Consider the following 18,478-nt stretch of genomic DNA (forward strand, 5'->3'; position numbering starts at 1 on the left):
GCAGGTGGATTAAAGCCTGGAACAACCGTATAGGGTTGAAGTGTCTCTGGCTGCATTTAGTAACTTACATGAGCGCATCAACCATAATAATCAGAAGAGGGCAGGCCAATGATATATTATCTATGTACGCTAGAATTTCAATCTGATGGATGGATCTTGCATTCAGACAATGAGCTTAGGTTCATGAACTAGCAGTACGCTCATTGTTTTGCTAATTTGGGTAACAATTAATATAATTTCCTGGAGGATGGCCCTGTCTTTATTCAGAAAGTTGTCTGAAACATTCTGCGGTGGTTAGAAGCTAGGAAAGGTGTAAAGATGAGGACGTTCTTCTAGGCATGATGTGCTGCAAGAAATTTAAGCCTTGGATGGTTTTGTATCAGGGGGCTTCTTTCTAGAACTCATAGTTACGAAATGATTGCACGCATTGCTGACTAGGTTCAAGAACCATATGGTTTTCACTTTCCCAGGAAACCGAAGGAACTTTTGCAGGAGAAAAATCCTCATATGGAGTGGCAGTCTGCTTTAAGAAAAGCAATAAAGAGGGGAGTGTTAGTGGTCCGGAACATGCAGCCAAGACTCGGGAAAAAGTCACCAGGACTCCATCAGAATTCACAAACATGTGTTTCAAGTTTTACTTTGATCCTCCTGTCCATTGGAAAAGTATGACAAAGAAGCACAGGATTTTCCAAGTAACTGTCAAAAAAGGAGGGGAAATCCTTCAACTTGGGCACGAGACAGGGCATGTTCTAATCCCTGGAGGTCAGGATGGTGATACAAAATTAGTAGCAGTTGATAAGCAATGAGATAGAGTTCCCTGGCCAATTAGTTCTCATCTGAACATGTTTCTTCGAGAATTGAAAGGAATTTCTCTCTCAACTACTCTAGGTCAGAATCTAACAGGATTACATTCATGGAAAAAAGGAGAAATTTAAGGGAAAATCAAGAGAAAATTTCATGTACGAAGGCCAAGAAAAAACTTTTTTCGTTTACAGGATCTTCAAAATTAAAGAATGATCACCTTAATGATCCTCGTCCACACACTTGGCATTACTCTTGTCCTCACAAAACACCCAAATATGGTAGATTTGTCGTATTGATGGGTAGCAGACAATACTTGGTAGTACTGAGTAGTGAAGATATTGAAGATCAAAGGGGAAGAAAAAAAATGTCTGCTTACTAGAAACGTGATGTTTCCTCCTCCTGTTGAGAAGGGCATGGTCTTTGATTGATTAAAAACAAAACAAGAAAGGTGAGAGAGAGAAGAAAGGGGAAACATTTTGGGCAGTCTCTTTATATATATGGCACTTATTTGATGAATTATGTAGTCAAATTATTAGAGCACAATGGGGAACATTAATTGTTTCTGTTTTCTGGAATCAACCAATCAAAACTCTAGACTCTGAGTTCAAGCCTAACCATACTTCAAGGCTTATTTGGCCCAGGGAAATTGTCACAACTCATATCAGCCAGTAGAAAACCATTTGATTATTTATCCGGGTCATCCCGATTATGATCATCAGCAATGTCGTGACGGTTTATTGTGGGGGGTAATCAATCAATTTCCCAATATTTACCCATTTCTTCCTTTTTGATGCATAGCAGGCAAGCTTAACAGTTTCTTCAATATTCAGTCCTTAAGAAGAGGCTCCTTCTTGTCCTCCCATCTGTCCAACCGCTTCTTTGCTGTCTCCACCTGAAATTTCAGCATTGTCATCAATGCTTCTTTCATATTGGAATCAATAACTATTCCGAGAACTTTTTCAAATGTTTTTCCTGTCACCAACCGGTCAACTAGATGAAAATCAGATAGCTTTCTAGCACCTAGCCTGGTTATGTACCCCAAAAGGATATGGTACAGGCCAAGGGACATGTCCATTGACCGAATCCATATTCTCATGCATTTGAAAAAATTACACAGATCATCTGATTGTGGGAACAAATTTAAACGATTCAAAGGGACTTGCCTCTTTGTTCCAATCTGTTGTAAATGTCACCCACAATAAGATGACGGTCTGCATCAATGTTCCTCCTATCATCCCGGACCATATTCCCTGCTCAAAGATAAAGTGATATGTCACACCAAGAAGTCTAACCGGAATCGAATGCCAGAATTCTAGTAGAAGTTTCCTACAAATAATTCTCGAGAGACTTCATTACCTTTGCACCAAGGCCGAACTTAAAGCCAAGAACACAGCCCAATGGGATCCCAACCACGTAGTAGCATCCCACGTTTACATATGCTACAAATGCTTGCCATCCACATCCAACAGCCACCCCTTCATCAATCAATGTTCATCAACACTAGCCAAACATCATTAACTAGTTTCATCAAGCCACCTCATAAACCAGTGGTGTCAAAAAATTTTCTTACCAGACAGGACAGGTTGAACCCCATTAAGAATAAGAGTGACAGCCAAGAACGGGCACAGGTCCGACACAGCTTTTGCCACGGTCTCACCTTCCGTGAATGCATAGCTTATGACATCCCGTAGAGCTAGGACAACAACAGCTTCCACTACAGCAATGACGAAGGATACCAAAGTCACAACGAAAACCGTATATGCTGCCGACTTGGGATGCCCGGCTCCCAGCTCATTGCTAACCCTTACACTGTTTTAATGGAAACACATGCCAGATTAAACTTTTGATTTTAGCTTAAATGATATTTAACTAGAACTGAAGTTAGTCTAACGTATTGCTTTTTATTTTTTGTTTGGCTCCCTTGTTTGTGGAATTGAATCATTGAATGCTAGCACTGGTAATTGTGGCAACAGAGGAAGACTAGGGTGGTCCTGAAAGTGACGAACCTTGCAGCTGCATTGAACCCAACTGAAACCATGAACAACAACCCAGATATTGCCATGCTGCACCAGTACAACCAAAAATTAATGGTCAATTAATAGTCAAAACTACCTTTTTTTTAATTTAGATAGTAAATAATCAAAATAAGCATGAAAATGCGTGTTTTGATATGAGATCGAAGTGATTTATTTATTTTTAAATATTTAACGTGATAGAATTATAAATTTTCGATATTTGAATAAAGCAAAATGAATGCGACACGTACGAAAAGTAAACTTTAACTCTGGGTATTTTTTGAAAGGAGCAAAGAACTTAAGATTTTTATTTCCCCTTTCACATTATCAAGCATATATCTCTCTAAAGTGGACCAAATGTTAGGGTCATGCAGCATAATGAAAACGGAAAAAAGCAAAAGGAAAAGCTAAAAAGTTTAGGGTGTGTTTCATGACGATTTCCATGGAAATTAGTAGCAGAGAATAATAGTCACATGCCATTGCCAAATTCTCCTATACTCCACACACATTGGAATATAATGCACAAATGCAATTTGCAAGAAAGTAATAAGGTTTCTATTCCCTCGTTCATCACCTTTCCGTAAAGCAGATATTTGTAGAACTCCTTTACATTATATACATAGACTTCCATAAGGGAATTGTATAGAAAGGGGTTAAAAGAATAATAATTAGTATGTAATAGTCTAGAATGTGCATGATTTTGACTGCAAAATTACCAGTCAAAAATATCTATTGTAATACTTGCTCACCATGTACTGTTGTTCCATTTTTGCCTGCCTGCCCTTTATAAGGAGTAAGGAGCAAAGAATAGGAATATTGGTAAGTTCCTTACCAGATAGAAAGAGAGTCCAATGCAAGCTCAGGGTTCTCCAGCAAACCAGCAATCAAGACCAGTATCTGAAAGTACCAGGTTTCCAAGCACAGCATCACAGCGGAGGCAGCCGATAATTTCAAGAAGTCCCATAGCCCAGAAAAGGCTTGCAAACTAAGCCCAGCCCATGTAAGCTTACATTTTTCACTCATCAAGATATACACCATCTGGGCCACCACGATGATCCACCATGATAAGCTCAGCACCAGAGACGCACCTATCAACCCCAAACCCAACTTGTACACTGCCAGCCAACTCAGAAGGAGGTGCACCCCAAGCGTCGCAGCTGATATGTATGCACTCGGAGTTACAATGCTTTGAGCTTGAAGGAATTTTTGTATGGGGAAGTTCACAGCGTAAGCGAAGATTTGAGGGATCAAACCATAGACAAAAACAGCAGCGGCAGATGCAACGACCGTCGATTCCCCTAGTAAGATCAAGATTGGCTCGGACAAGACATAGGCCACCGTCAGTGGAATCCCGGTTAGAGTAAGGACAATCGTTGACCTTTGAAGATAGACACCTAACATGTCATATCTAAGGGCCCCATAAGCTTGTCCGCATAGAGTCTCCACAGCACTTCCCATTCCTAGCTGCAAAGAAGTTATTACGAATGATAAAAGTTTAAAAAACCCTTGTTAGAACACATGATAACAGGGAGTAAAAATCAAGAAGAGATAGTACCATAAGGCCATAAGCAAGGAGTTGGATGCCGCTGTTGCCAAGAGAGGCGGCAGCGAGCTCCAGATTGCCTAGATGGCCACAAAATACACGAGTGGACAAGGACATGGCATTGTTGATCATATAAACAAAAACCGCAGGCGCTGCCAGGCGGAAGAGGAGCCTCAGTTCAATCCCTGAAGCCAATCGGAGACGCTTGAAAAATGACAGGTCGCTATCTGTCAAAACTTTCTCGAGTCTAGAGTCCACCTCATGGCCGCGGTGATGAGTAACTCCTGATGGCTCGGGTACTGGTGGCGGTGGCAGCTGATCATGCATGGAGTAGTTCAGGATTGGTTGATTCAGCTCCTGTTGAGAATCCATGGTTTTTCCTAGCAGTCTTTAAGAGAAGGAAATTGGGTTCTGCTATATGGAAACCAATTGGCCCTGGTGATTATTGCATCAAAGGAAAGTTGGTTGGGAATAAGATTTCTTTTCCTCTTTGCTTTAGATTCTTACAGGGTATTTGTTTGCATTGATGCCACTTGCCATGCCAGGAATTGTTGTTTGCTATTTTAGCACCTGTTCTTGGGATTCTTTCTGAATCTTTCAAGGCCGAATGAATGATAAGAGTATACTTCCAAAAACCCAATGTCATTTTCTTCCAGTGGTCATGCTACCATATACACTAATTAGTACCTCCATAAATTAAAAAAAAAAAATATATATATATATATATATATATATACTTTATTTACATTTTTGTTACAAGTAGTCTTTGATTTAAATTATTTTTTAATAAAATTAAAGAAATTAACAACTATATATAAAGATTAATTGACTTGAGTATATCCAATTAATATATTTTAGTTGATATTCTTTTTTTTTTTAATTTTTTTATTTGACCACCCAAAAAAAGGGGCCTCTCATTTTTCTGTTTTGATCAATAATTTGATTTGTATTTTTGCAGAAATGAAGCACCAAAATTTTTTACTTGATTGACTGGGAAACACAACCAGTAAAATGATGTGAGTCCAGACAAATAAAATTAAATGCATAAAATCAAAAAGTACTTTTGTCGGAAAGAAAGAAAAAAAAAAAAAAAGGAAAAGAGAGAAAAATAAAACAAAAGAGACAGAATATTATATGTGGAAAGGTACAACTTAATAGTATATAATCTCTTATAAAAATATTAGATGTAAGATATCCATCTCTCCCTTGATTTCGATCTCGATTTGATTCTCATGAAAATTAAGATAAATTTTTAATTTTGATGTATTAAAAAGTTAAAAAAATAATATAATTATTCAATATTTTTTAATATTAAAAATAAATATATAATATAAAAAATAAGAGTATTAAAAAAATTCATTTTAAAGCATTTTAAAAAACGAAAATGGACAAAAAAAAGAGACACAAGAAGCAATAATTTTCTTATGAAAGATTCTCTATAGGTTTTGGTTTTATATTTAACACTTTTTTAAGTATAAAAATTGGCAATCCATCTATGACCATTGGAAGCAAACATTGTGATAATTTTTTTTTTTTGGAAAAAATAAATAAATATTTTGCTACTAACATGCATAGAAAGATACAAAATTTCCCAATTTTTTTTAACCCTTTTAGTGACTGATCAAGATCTTGATTTAATTTACTTTATACTTGAAGTACTAATTATTTTTTTCCCCAATTGTCCATATCAGGCATTAAATTTAGAATATATTCAGTTGCTATCTGCAAAAGCTACTACTTTCATAGGTCCCCCCTTGAAAACTGATATTGTGCATGGCATGTTTGTCTTAATGTATGTATGATCCAAGATTATTCCATTATATTTACTACTTAATTTGATATTTAAAATTTTGAAAAATAATTTTTTTAAAACGAAATGTTTCGTCGAAATTTCATCAGCAATTGACAAATGTTTTTTAATTCATCTGAATTTCGTCAACAATTTACAAATGTTTAATGGTGTTAATTGGCCAGGTCAGCTTTGGTAGTGAATTACTGTTAATTTAATGTTGTGGGTGCCTTGTAGTGTTAGGCTCTCTGGTAACTAAGGTCGACGAGTCCTTCATCCTTATCCTGTTCGTCATACTTTATCTATAACCATGGCCAAACTATTTACTATTAGTGAAAGTAGTACAATGATTATGAACGAAGACGGAACACTATACTAGTTTAAGTTTATCACGTTTGTCTGGTTCTTGTACGTGGTTGACAATGTCATTATCTCGAGCTGGCAAAACCCAACTTTGATTCTGCTTGAGTCGATCAGTTTAGACCTCTTAGGTTTGTATCATTCAACAGCGATTGTCATTACTGGTTAGACTTAAAAAAGAGGTGTCTCACTCAAGTCATTTTCCATCGAGTTAAAACAATTTAGAATCATTAGAAAGCTTAAGTGGATTCAGGGGATGGGAGTTTGGCCATACACCGATTGAGATGGCAAAACCTTCTACCTGAAAAACCAGGTTGGACTTGGACACCATTAGTTTGATAGAGATGGCCACTAACAAGGTAATTATTGTTAGTTTGTCTGAACGATAATGTGTATCAATCGGTGCATGTTCATTTGACAGTTCGCCATTGATGTTTCGAAAGTATGGTATCAGAAGAGGGCAGGCCAGGGCATTGAATCCCCATAAACTACCACTAGGTTCCATTGCTTATAGTACGTGTATATATATTACCAGTAACATGCTAGAATTTCAGTCTGGTGGATGGATCTTGCACTCAGACACTGAGCTTTGATTCAGACAATTGTAAGATAAATGGAGCTTCATAGCAATGGCAGCAGAGGTTCTAATTTACAAGTATCTGCTCTCAGGAACAGGAGTGTTAGTTGTTGGAGCAAGTACGGACCCAGAAATGAGGCACCAGTGCATCAAAATTCACAAACATGTGTGGCAGATTTTACTTAACCGATTGGAAAAATGAGACAAAATTTGAGAAAGAAAGCACAGAATCTTCAAGAAACTGTCAAAAAAAAGGAAGGGATCCTTCAAACTTGAGCATGGCACGTATCTGCTTACTAGATTCATGATGTTTTTCTTGCTCATCTTTATTCATTAAAAACAAAACCCAAAAAAAAATCAAAACAAAGGTGAGAGAGAGAAGAAAGGGAAAATATTTTGGCAGTCTACACATATATATATGGCATTTATTTGATGACACAATATGTGAAATTTGGGAAGCTGTGACAAGTTCATGAGTTAATTCAACAGAGGCTCCTTCTTGTCTTCCCACCTATCCAGCCTATTCCTTGTCTTCTCAACCTGATCACGAAGTAATTGCTCATGAGAATTAATGGAAATATGCTATCAGATAAGGACATTTAAGCATTATAAACTGTATATTTGTCATGTTACAATTCTTAATCCTTCATTTTCAGATGGAAAATGTAAAGATTCTTTGAGGGTTTTGTTTACCTCTTTGGTCCAATCTGTACGAAATGTGACATACATTAAAATGAGAGTTTGTATAACAGTGCCTCCCATCATCCCCGACCAAATTCCCTGCACAAAACAAGCACATTCCAATGACTAAAGTCGAGCTTGAAAAGGAGTGGAGATTCGAGGCTTGCTTGTACCTTCGCACCAAAGTCGAACTTGAAGCCAAGAACACAACCCAATGGGATGCCAACAAAGTAAAAGCACCCGACATTAACATAGGCCACAAATGCTTGCCATCCGCACCCCACAGCCACACCTTTAATCAATGCAAGTCATTTCACAATAATACCACAAAGTTAATGATAATTGAGAAATTATTCCCATTGATGTAGATGTATAACAACGAGTCCATATGTGATTTAACTCTGAGCAACTGAGGTTTGACTGTTAGTATAATATGGAGGTTTTCATGTGGTTGAATTGCTATTGGGCATGATCAGTTTTCTTACCAGTTAAAACAGGTTGGATACCATTTAGTAGGACGGAGATGGCGAGGTAAGGAGAGAGTTCTGAGACAGCATCGGCAACAGTTGAACCACTGGTGAAGGCATAACTCATGACACGGCGCAGAACAAGCACGAGAATGGCGAAGATGGCAGCGATGATGAAAGAGCTCGAAGTTACTATGACTACGGAAAATGCTGCTGATTTGGGATGTCCAGCCCCCAGCTCGTTGCTGACCCTCACACTATGTGTAATCAGTTCACAATTAAATAGTTTCAGACCAAGAATTTTTTAAATTGTGAATTACGATTGCATGTCCATGAAAAGGAGCCATGAATGAAAAGCTGAAGAACTTACCTTGCAGCCGCATTGAAGCCGACTGCAATCATGTAAGCCCATCCGCATATCGTCATGCTGCGTTTAGCAAAACAGCATGAAATCGTTAGCCTGATGTCTGAAGGATAAGGCCTAGAGGCCAAGAAATAACTTATCTAAGATTTTTCCTATAGCTACGTCAACATTCCAAGGTACTATACTCCTTGGTTTGATGTCGAAAGAAGCAATATTCTGTACATTTCACGCATGCCCCTCTAGGCTTTAGTTATTGCCCTTACCAGATGGAAAGAGCGTCCAGGGCAATTTCAGCATTTTTGAGCAACCCAGCAATCAAAACTATTATCTGATAGTACCAAGTTTCTAGGCACAGCATGACAGCAGATGCTACGGATAGCTTCAAGAAGTCCCATAGTCCAGAGAAAGCCTGTAGGCTAAAACCTGTCCATGTGTGCTTGCACTTTTCAGTCATTACGATGTACACAAATTGTGCTGCGACTACGATCCACCATGATAAACTCAACACCAATGATGCACCCAACAACCCCCAGCCCAGTTTGAATATCGCAAGCCAACTCATTAAAAGGTGTAGTGCAAGTGCAGCTGCTGAAATGCATGCACTAGGGAACACTATGCTTTGGGCTTGTAGGAATTTCTGGATGGGGAAATTGGCAGCATAGGCAAATATTTGTGGAATGAGGCCATAAGTAAAGACTGCTGCTGCAGATGCAATCGTTGGTGATTCTCCTAGTAAGAGCAAGATGGGCTTGGAGAATATGTAGATGATCATAAGTGGGATCCCAGTTGCCATAAGAAGGATTGTTGATCTTTGGAGATAGATGCCTAGCATTCCGTACTTGTTTGCCCCATAAGCTTGTCCACACAGTGTCTCCACTGCACTTCCCATCCCTAGCTGCATATACAATCAACTCATCAGGTACATCAAGTTATCGATGTAATTCAGGTTTCTCAACTAAGCTAGCTATGCTTGAACCTGTGCCTTAGAGAGAGAAACTTACCATGAGCCCATAAGCAAAAGTTTGGATACCATTGTTACCAAGCGAAGCTGCAGCAAGCTCAAGATTGCCAAGATGGCCACAAAAAATTTGGGTGGACATGGAGATGAGATTGTTGAACAGGTAAACCACGACTGCAGGGGCAGCGAGGTGGAAGAGGATACCGAGCTCAATCCATGTAGCTCTCTGGATTCGCCAAAACAATGATAAACTGTTATCTGATAGCGTATCTTCAAGAAGATCAGAAACACATGGCTCAGGTGAGAAAGATTTGTAGTAATGTAACAGTGGCTGATGCACCTCATTTTCAGCACAGTCTATTCTGTTCTCTGAGGCCATGATCATCTCTAGCTCTCTCACTACATAAGGAGAAAAGCTACTTGGCTACCTGATGACATGATTAAAAGCGTTTGGTACTTGACAATGCTATATGATTACAAGTAATATGATTGCAAGTAATGTGATTGTAAGAAAAATAACATTATAGTGTTTGGTATACAAGTAAAATAATGATTAAAATGCAGGAAAGATAAAATTGCAGCGTTTGGTTTACAAGTACTTTATTAAAAATGTAATGTTAATTTTCAGAATTATCCCTATTTATTAAAATACGAGTTTAATATATTTATATTTTTTATTATTAATTTTTATATAATATCATCTCTTAAATATATTTTTAATGTCATATATTTTATTTTTATTTTTATTATAATTTTATATATTTTATTTTCATTTTTTAATATAATTTTTTATATTATATCTTTTATTTTAATTTCTTTTACCTATATTATATAAATTTTAATTTCTTTTACTTTATTTTATTTTAATTTCTAATTTTTATATTACATATTTTATTTTAATAATTTTTATTTTAATTATAACATTACAAAATATTTTTAACAAAATAATAAAATTGAATGGTAAAAATATCTTTAATAACATTGCAGAGTGCAATGTAATGTGATTGTATTGGTTTTAGACTACAATCACATTACATCCCTTGGTTATAATATGATTGCATTGCAATCTTACATCACAGTGATTTGTTGTAAAATAAACACTATAATATAATTTAATTAGATACATTGCAAGTAATATACTTTTACTTCCCTTATACCAAACGCTACCTTAATGAAAAAAAAAACTTTTTCTAAGTAATATAATCAAACCTTGTTGCAACCAGCTAGAAGGATCTGCCTTAGCTGTTAGATTTTATCATGTCAGATCAAGACCATTAATCAATTTAGCTGCATTGATGTATGTACTACCATTCAGGCATTTTATAAATTTTCAAACAATAATCATAATTAATACTATTACGTACGCCATGGTTGCAGCAATAATTAGGGCCAAATATTTAGCATGTGCAATTCATGTTCATCAGGTGCTATTTTTTTTTTTTTCAAAAAAGGCAGTGAGAGTTTATTCTATATATTACTGAAAATAACGCTTACCCGAAATTAAAATGGGACAAAATTAAACTCGTTAAGAATTGGAAATTATTATATAATATCAGGTGCTAATCAAGGGCCATATGCCATAAAATTTATTTTATTATAACTAGGTTATTGTTTTGGTTCCATGCTTTGCATGAGGGAATACAGCATTCCAATGTTCAGATTCGTTGAACCAATTGCATCCGGATTTTTGGGATCTTTGAAGAATAAGCTGATGATCACATCCGGATTTGAGGGATCTAATATTCTTTACTTTTTTCCTTTTTTAATTTGATCTTAGATTCTGTACTTTACTCAGACTTTGTGTCTGCTACTGTGGACAATGTACAGCACATTGAATTAAAGGAGTGGTGTGGAAACGTTGATGTAGGCCCAACAGCATTTATGAGTTTCAGCAACAAAAACGGACCGACCACCTCAAGCTTTACGACAGGCGGGCTCTCAAAGGACAGAACCTCACAAGCCTTAAGCTCAAATACGTCTGGAGGTGGCCCATCGTCGTTGAAGTTTATGTTTCCCTTTTCATATGTAGCAATACACACGATGAGCTCGTGCCCAGCTCTGATGCATGGTCAACGGATTCTATTGTTTAATTGAAAATGGTTTTACTGAAGAAAAGTTTGTAGGAGGGGTGGATGTAGATCAGCAGGGAACTGGCAAGGGAAGAAACTTCCAAGTTCCAACAATTGCCATGGATGTAGAAAAGGGAAAGCCTGTCAAATTGCTAGATTGATGAAGAAATGCATTGCGGGTTGTATTCAACAGGCCACAGCTCCCAAGAAATAGAGTAAGATTCTTATAAATCTCCAATCAAAATTTACAGGGTATTGTCTAATACTTATAGATACAACATAGCTTTTCTCTTCTCCCAAGTTACTTTACAAAATATTATTACACAAAACATGCAAGAATCACGAATTAATATGATCAGATGCACGATGTGAGTCCACCTCCGGTTGAGAGTGTCACTACTGATAACTTTCGATGAACAGGGGGTCATGCCTGTATCACAGTGTAAAACCTTTTCTCGAGAAGACTTCATCCAGTTATGCTCAGACTTACAGAGACCGATGTTATATCATGCAGTTATGGAGAAAGACTGACTCGGCCTCAAACTAGAATTGTAAGAGCATCATTATGGCCATCGAAGAAGCAATGAGAAGATAAACTGCAACATATTCATTGTAAAGACCTGCCGAAGAGAGAATGACTACTTAGAGAGAGGCAAAGACCAAAGTTTATATAACTCAGTTTGAGGCATAGCTTTATTCAAAGATATCCTGGTTACAACCTTATGTTTGCCCGACACATTTGAGACCAACACGAGATAGCAACTCAACATCAATTTCAGACCAACATCCACAAATTCCTCTCATCTCCATCGATTTACAATTATTTGAGGAGTAAAAAGGTTTACATCTTACCAGTTTGAGCATTTGTTGCTGCAGGTAGTGCAGGAATTCTGACAGCTGCATGCCAAAATTCCAGTTGAAAATAAGTAAAAGATGACAGAGGGAAAACAGTCATGTTAATTTTGAAATGGCTTTCTAATATGAACTATCCATTCTAGAAGCAAACTTGAGAATACAACATACATTTTTTGCATGATGAAGCTGGTAGTAGTGACAGAGTGGGCCATGGAGCTGGAATATTATCATTTAGATCGCAAATGAAACTAATACCAGAGAACTTGTCAAATGTCGCATCAGAGGGCAAGCTTGGCAGGAGGCATCCAGATACTAAAAGCAGAGGAAGCAACTCAAGTTAGACACAATTATATTATAAATGGTCAGGGGCATATTATCTAATCTAATATGCTCTGTTTGAACAGGATGGCTACAACTAAACAATGAATTAGTGTTTTCTAGTTCCAAAAAGGGTATAATTCTTCCAATTGTAACAACTCTCACCCCCACTTTCCTAAACCCCAAGAGGCAAAAACAAAACACCAAATGCTTCTTCTCCTAAAGAGAACTATCTCGAGGGAGTATGAGCATTGTTGCTGCTTTCAAAAAGAGCTTTCAACACGATGTAAGTACCATAGTAAAGAAATCAGAAGTCACAGTTAGAGATAACAGAGATGATAAACTAACTTAAAGAGAAGAAAATAGGAAATAATTCCCAGTATGCAAATGCAAATTTATGCAGCCAAAATTAAGTGGGGGTAAGCATCTTACCCTGACTTCCAACTGATGCATACAAGTTGTTGGTATCAAGTATCAAATTGATCATGATGAAAAAAAGAATTAAGTGTTAGTACCAGTTCAAAATTGTCATGTGAAGATCACTTCAGCTTGCTCATCAAAGGTGCGTCAAGTAACAAAACTAACCTTGGAGGGAGAAATCCTTGAGGCTTATGTGACATTGGCTATAAACATTTCTGGTGATATTGTATTTCTGTAGCTTCAACCCTAGTGAGGTAGCACAATCCAAAGCTTGTAAGTTGGTGATCAGGGTCTGCTTTTGCAAGTGAGAAACATAACTATCCATGGCATCGCAACATGCTGTCTGGTTATTTATTCCATTCCAGCAGCTGTTTGCAACATGCCTCATGTTGGGGAAAACGAGAGGGCAAACTGAAGCAGAAGAAAGAACATGGAGAAAAAATCAAGAACTTAAATATAAAGTCAAAGAGGTCATCTGAAATATTATCATTAGACCTGAGAGATCCCTACGGATAGATTAGCATCTACAACTGCCATCAACAAATGATAGCTGACAAGCACAGTGGAAAAGCCACCTTGGCTAACAAGGTTTCCATTGTAGAAGCAAATAGATAGAGGTAATAAAAACTTCTGTGCTACTCATTGTCCAAAGGGACGCTCTTATACACATTAATCAGATGGTAATACCTAAGGGGAGAAGGTCAAGGGGTGAATCTAAACTATGAATATAAGACATTTAATAAAGTGAAATTTGACATCTATGCTTTAGTCCAAACTCACCTTTGTTAACATTGCAATTGGTCAGTCCTCTAAGAACTTCCTTTGCTCGATAAGGATCAAGTTTACTTGCCAGCCACCGAAGGACAACAGTTTTACAATCATTTACCCTTGTTGAGTGCTCTGGTAAAACATGGGGCACATCCATGTTCAAAGGATCAGAAGCTTTCAGTGCAAGCCTTATTGCAGCTTCTGATATAGCACCTTGACAAACTTGGTCACAACATTCTTTCACAGGATCAATCTTTTCACATGAAGCAAGAAGCTCAGAAGAATTTACAGTGCTCTCAAATTCATCAACATCTTTTACAGGGCAAGATGCTTCAGTAAGGTTTGATGGATGAATTGAGCAAATCTGCTTCAAATTCTCACCAGCACCCTGGCCTTCCAAGACTTTCTCAATATCAGAGAGGCAAGGGTTGGCAAGGGTTCTGTTTAGAGCAAGCACACCAGTATCTTTACTTGATTGACCAACAAGAATCACAAGAGTTGCATGCAGCTGCGGGCAACATATTACATTCGCTAACAATGGAGCAAATGCAGCCCAACAATCGATTGAGGTCATGCTCATCAAGCTTTGAGCAGCAGTGAAGTTTAAAATACAAAGTCCTACAAAAGGGCCAAGTCCAAAATGTAATTAAACACTTAACCCCTATTGCTTTTGCATTCCAATGTAACCAACTATGTAAAACATACCCGATAATTTAGGAACAGAACTATTTGTGAAGGGTGACAATGGAGAGGGAGCAAGAAGAGGAAGAAATGGCTGAGGAGATGCACTTGGAGTAATTTCAGGTACGAAAGCATCAGCTCGTCTGTCTGTTAACATATAACCTTTAACATGATCCAGTGGGCTGGATAAACATTCACGGAAGCCTGAAATAAAAGCATGGATCAATGAGATGAATACATTATACTATTTACTAAGATAACCAGATAAGTAAGATGCAGAATTTCCACTTTTTCACACTATAAGTACAAATACTTTTAGTGCTTAAGTTCACAAAGGCAAGAGGCATTGCCCACAACCTCAGACTAGGAAAGGAAAGGAAAGGAAAGGAAAGAAAAACCATGAAAGCTTCAACTCAGGACCTGAGAACTGCTATACTTAAGAGCATAACTTGCAAAAAGCTGAGTGCTTACACCTTAAGTTGTTGCTTTGCATTGGTCACAGAGACAATGGTATTGCTAAGACATGTCTCATGTCTGTTCCTCATTCATTTAGCTTTAACTGTTCCCAGTTTTTTTCCCTCCACAAACCTATTTTTCTCATTCTAACACCAACACAATCGATTTATAGATCAGTCAAGAGATCTCAAACACCTCTTTCATGTTGTAACAGAGAGTTGTCCTTGACAGGTTCTAATCATGGTCAACCTCTCTGTAAATGTCTCAGGGATACCAAAATCAAGATCACACATTTCTAAGCACTGTTTTTGCTAAACCACTTCAACTGATTTTCTGTGGTAGTTGTATCCTTGTTGAAGAAGCAGCCACTCTAAAAGCTTAAACAGATAAAAGAACAATGTAAACGACTACAACACCTATTCGTAGTAAGCAGTAACAAACACTCAAAAGGGAAATTATTTGTTAGCAGAAAGGTGGCTAAAACTACAACAAATCACTAGCAAACTATTAACTAATTTTAACTATTCAACAGAACCAAACATTCTCAGTACATTAACTTCCTCTTCAATCCATCATTTCTTTTCTCAAACATCATATTTAACATAAATAACAAGACTAATAAAGAGTTAAACGAAGCTTTCAAGCTGGAAAACACTAAACGCTTACAATATATCAGAATCAAAGAGCCAATAATGCAAGAAATTAGAGTTTCAATAAGTTAAACAGCCAATGCAGAACTTCACTAAAAATTGCAATACTATTTTCAATCAAGAATCTTCCCACATAAAAGTACGGAAATTTACAAGCCTTATTATTGTCAAATCTAAGAAGAAGCCATTTCTCTTAGCCCAAAAGTACAAAACAAAAATTTAAGAAATCTAGGCTAACATTTCCTACACAAAGATGCAATTTTGACTAGAGTGACCGAGCTGCTAAAACTAACAGATCATGCTAAAATAAACAAAACCCAGAACAGGAAACAAGGAAGAAGTGCTGAAAATTCACTCACAGGCAAAAAACACAAACAGCTCAAGCAGAAACATGATAACGCGGTGCTTGAGAGACACCCCAGCACTCATGTCTTCTCTCCTTCGATAAAAAATAAGGTTGCGTGACGAGACAAACAAAAAACTAAAAGTGGAGAAGAGATTAAAGCAATGGTCAAGGAGATAGAGAAGTGTGGGAATGTAAGAAAGGAAAAGAGGAAGGCATGGCAGCAGACAGAGAGAGAAGAGAGCCCAGAGAAGCCATGAATGAGCTTGAAGGAGTGGTGGGGACTAAGGAAAAACCAAGCCAAAAAAAAAAAAAAACAGGAAAGCAGTGAGGAGTAATGAAAATAGCTGTCCTCTCTAGAGAAAGCAGACCCCACACTCAAATTAAACACTCCCACTAGTGCATTAACGCCATCAATTGCCTTTCTCTTCTTTTCTCTCTCTCTCTCTCTCCCCCCACTTGGTTTACAAGTCATCCTGAGGGCACTTGCGATCTGGCACGTGGCTGTTGGTTGGGAGTTTTTAATAATTCTGGTGATGGTTCCTTGGGTATGCAACGTCTCTTTTATTTCTTGAAATAGCTTTGGACCTGACAGGAACCGAAACAAGGCCTCCGCCAAGCCCGACTGACAGATTGAGGATAGTTCCGCCCAACATGGAACGGACATGAGCCTAGTCGGTTTACTCTAGGTTGGAAGCCTAAGAGTTCAAAGGCAAACCAAACTCATGACCCAAAGCCTAACAGCCCAAGTTTAGTGTCCGGACATGGCAGAATCGTTGTTGGTGAAATTCAAACATGACCATGACCATGTAACTTGGGTTGTCATTTGGTTTAACTACTGGAAGATCAACTACTATATGCATGGATTAGTTTCTGATCACCTTGGCTTGCAAATTAAAGGGATTATAGCAAGAAATGTTCCTCTGTTTTGGTTTGCCACATGGAGGATTGGCGAGAAACCTGCGTGGTAATCGTATCCCAACATCAATTTACAATCATCTAAGCAGGATTGATGAGTTTGAGAGAACATTGAGCAGCAACAGAGTTGTTCTTCATTGTAAGGATGAACCATGAGAAGCAGTGAGATTTTTTTTTTTTTTGGGACTTGGGTAGAAGTTGATATAGAAGCCTTAGTTTATTTGATTATGTATTCCCTTAAGTCTATGACAACTAAATACAGAAAATGTTCATGTACCAGAATTCAGGACATATACACATAAAAAAAAATTTCAAAACGGCCTATTCTCTATGTACAATAACCTTAACAAAATCATGAATCATTTCAAGCCTAGTTCTCACGTTTCAAGGCATGGAAAAAGATGATCGAAACCCAGAGAACTGAGGATGAAGAAATCCATAGAATTGCACCATCTGCAACTCATTTATTTAGTTCACCTCCGGAATACTTTGTAGGACCGGCTTCCATGGCCGATGGTGCTCCAGCTCATACACATCTCCACCCTTGACCATACTAACCAGGACTTGTTCAAGAGTCAGACCTTGCATGTCCACTTTCCGTACCAACTGCTCTAGCTCCTTCTTTGAAATGGTTATCTTTACCTCTCGGGTTGATGGAGATGACGAAGATAACGAAGCAACTCTCTTTGCACCAAGCAAGCTCTCCTTCTCCGTAATGTTAATAACCTCACCATCATCATCCTCTTGCCTGTGAGTTGAGGCCAAAGACCCCCAGTCGTCATCATCCCAAGATGCCTTTCCGTGTCTAAGACAATTCCCCATTTCTGATTTCTCCGGTAGTTTCTTAAACCTGTCTATATCTATACGTAGTAATACAGAGAAATTTTCCGGGAGAAGAGATCTTAAACATGGAAGGAGTCACAGTATTTATAGAGAAAAGAAGACAGGTCAGGTAACTAAGGTTCCTGGAAACCACGTAGGACAGGAATGACAGGACCTTGAGCCCTGGTCTTACGTGGAAACCTGATCGCTTGGTTAGTTGACCAATAAAATTGAACAGGCCGTGCTAAAAGAGGGACCCAGATGAGACGGTGCAGCCTAGCTGAAACGAGCTTCAAGCTAGTCTCTGGGCGGAGAGGATGGAGCCATGAAGGTGGCTAAATTAAAGACGGCTCAGCTTAAGGTTTAAGCATTGGCTTAACAACAAGCAAGCAAAGTTGGGAGAAACTTGCCAGCTACAAACCAAAGTCAAAACCAAACAGATGGTGGATTTTGGGGTGTGAAAAGGATTAAGAGAAGCATCTTTGGATTGGAAAAATGAAAACCAAGTGTGAACAAGATACATGCTGTTGGAATCTTTGACTTGTAATTCCTTTTCCTTCTAACTTCTTCCTCACGTGGGTGGGTGCTACGCTTGCTCGAGGCAATTACCTGTTTCCTTT

At 37.9% G+C, this 18,478-nt stretch overlaps 4 protein-coding genes across 4 annotated transcripts; all 4 read right to left on the reverse strand.

Annotated features, from left to right (window-relative positions):
- Positions 1 to 1,267: 1,267 nt before the first annotated feature.
- LOC18597139 (protein DETOXIFICATION 40-like) lies at positions 1,268 to 5,000 on the reverse strand. The gene is made up of 7 exons (XM_018122488.2): positions 4,375 to 5,000; positions 3,652 to 4,283; positions 2,811 to 2,867; positions 2,375 to 2,613; positions 2,161 to 2,279; positions 1,968 to 2,054; positions 1,268 to 1,696 (listed from the first exon to the last, which is right to left on the reverse strand). The coding sequence occupies exons 1-7, from the start codon at positions 4,732 to 4,734 to the stop codon at positions 1,631 to 1,633; spliced, it is 1,560 nt and encodes a 519-aa protein (XP_017977977.2). The 5' UTR covers positions 4,735 to 5,000; the 3' UTR covers positions 1,268 to 1,630.
- Positions 5,001 to 7,350: 2,350 nt separating this feature from the next.
- On the reverse strand, positions 7,351 to 9,997 carry LOC18597140 (protein DETOXIFICATION 40-like). Its single transcript, XM_018122670.2, has 7 exons — positions 9,602 to 9,997; positions 8,864 to 9,495; positions 8,607 to 8,663; positions 8,255 to 8,493; positions 7,943 to 8,061; positions 7,782 to 7,868; positions 7,351 to 7,628 (listed from the first exon to the last, which is right to left on the reverse strand). Exons 1-7 carry the CDS (start codon positions 9,941 to 9,943, stop codon positions 7,566 to 7,568), a joined length of 1,539 nt encoding a protein of 512 aa, XP_017978159.2. The 5' UTR covers positions 9,944 to 9,997; the 3' UTR covers positions 7,351 to 7,565.
- A 1,831-nt stretch (positions 9,998 to 11,828) lies between these two features.
- On the reverse strand, positions 11,829 to 16,524 carry LOC18597141 (putative GPI-anchored protein At1g61900). Its single transcript, XM_007025996.3, has 8 exons — positions 16,135 to 16,524; positions 14,694 to 14,873; positions 14,001 to 14,606; positions 13,386 to 13,631; positions 13,233 to 13,244; positions 12,651 to 12,794; positions 12,480 to 12,524; positions 11,829 to 12,247 (listed from the first exon to the last, which is right to left on the reverse strand). Exons 1-8 carry the CDS (start codon positions 16,202 to 16,204, stop codon positions 12,171 to 12,173), a joined length of 1,380 nt encoding a protein of 459 aa, XP_007026058.3. The 5' UTR covers positions 16,205 to 16,524; the 3' UTR covers positions 11,829 to 12,170.
- A 710-nt stretch (positions 16,525 to 17,234) lies between these two features.
- LOC18597142 (uncharacterized) lies at positions 17,235 to 17,941 on the reverse strand. Its single transcript, XM_018123714.2, has one exon. It carries the CDS (start codon positions 17,856 to 17,858, stop codon positions 17,505 to 17,507), a length of 354 nt encoding a protein of 117 aa, XP_017979203.2. The 5' UTR covers positions 17,859 to 17,941; the 3' UTR covers positions 17,235 to 17,504.
- Positions 17,942 to 18,478: the final 537 nt, after the last annotated feature.

This window comes from Theobroma cacao, chromosome 6 (assembly GCF_053813885.1).
Source record: "Theobroma cacao isolate CCN51 chromosome 6, ASM5381388v1, whole genome shotgun sequence".
NCBI classification, from domain to species: domain Eukaryota; kingdom Viridiplantae; phylum Streptophyta; class Magnoliopsida; order Malvales; family Malvaceae; genus Theobroma; species Theobroma cacao.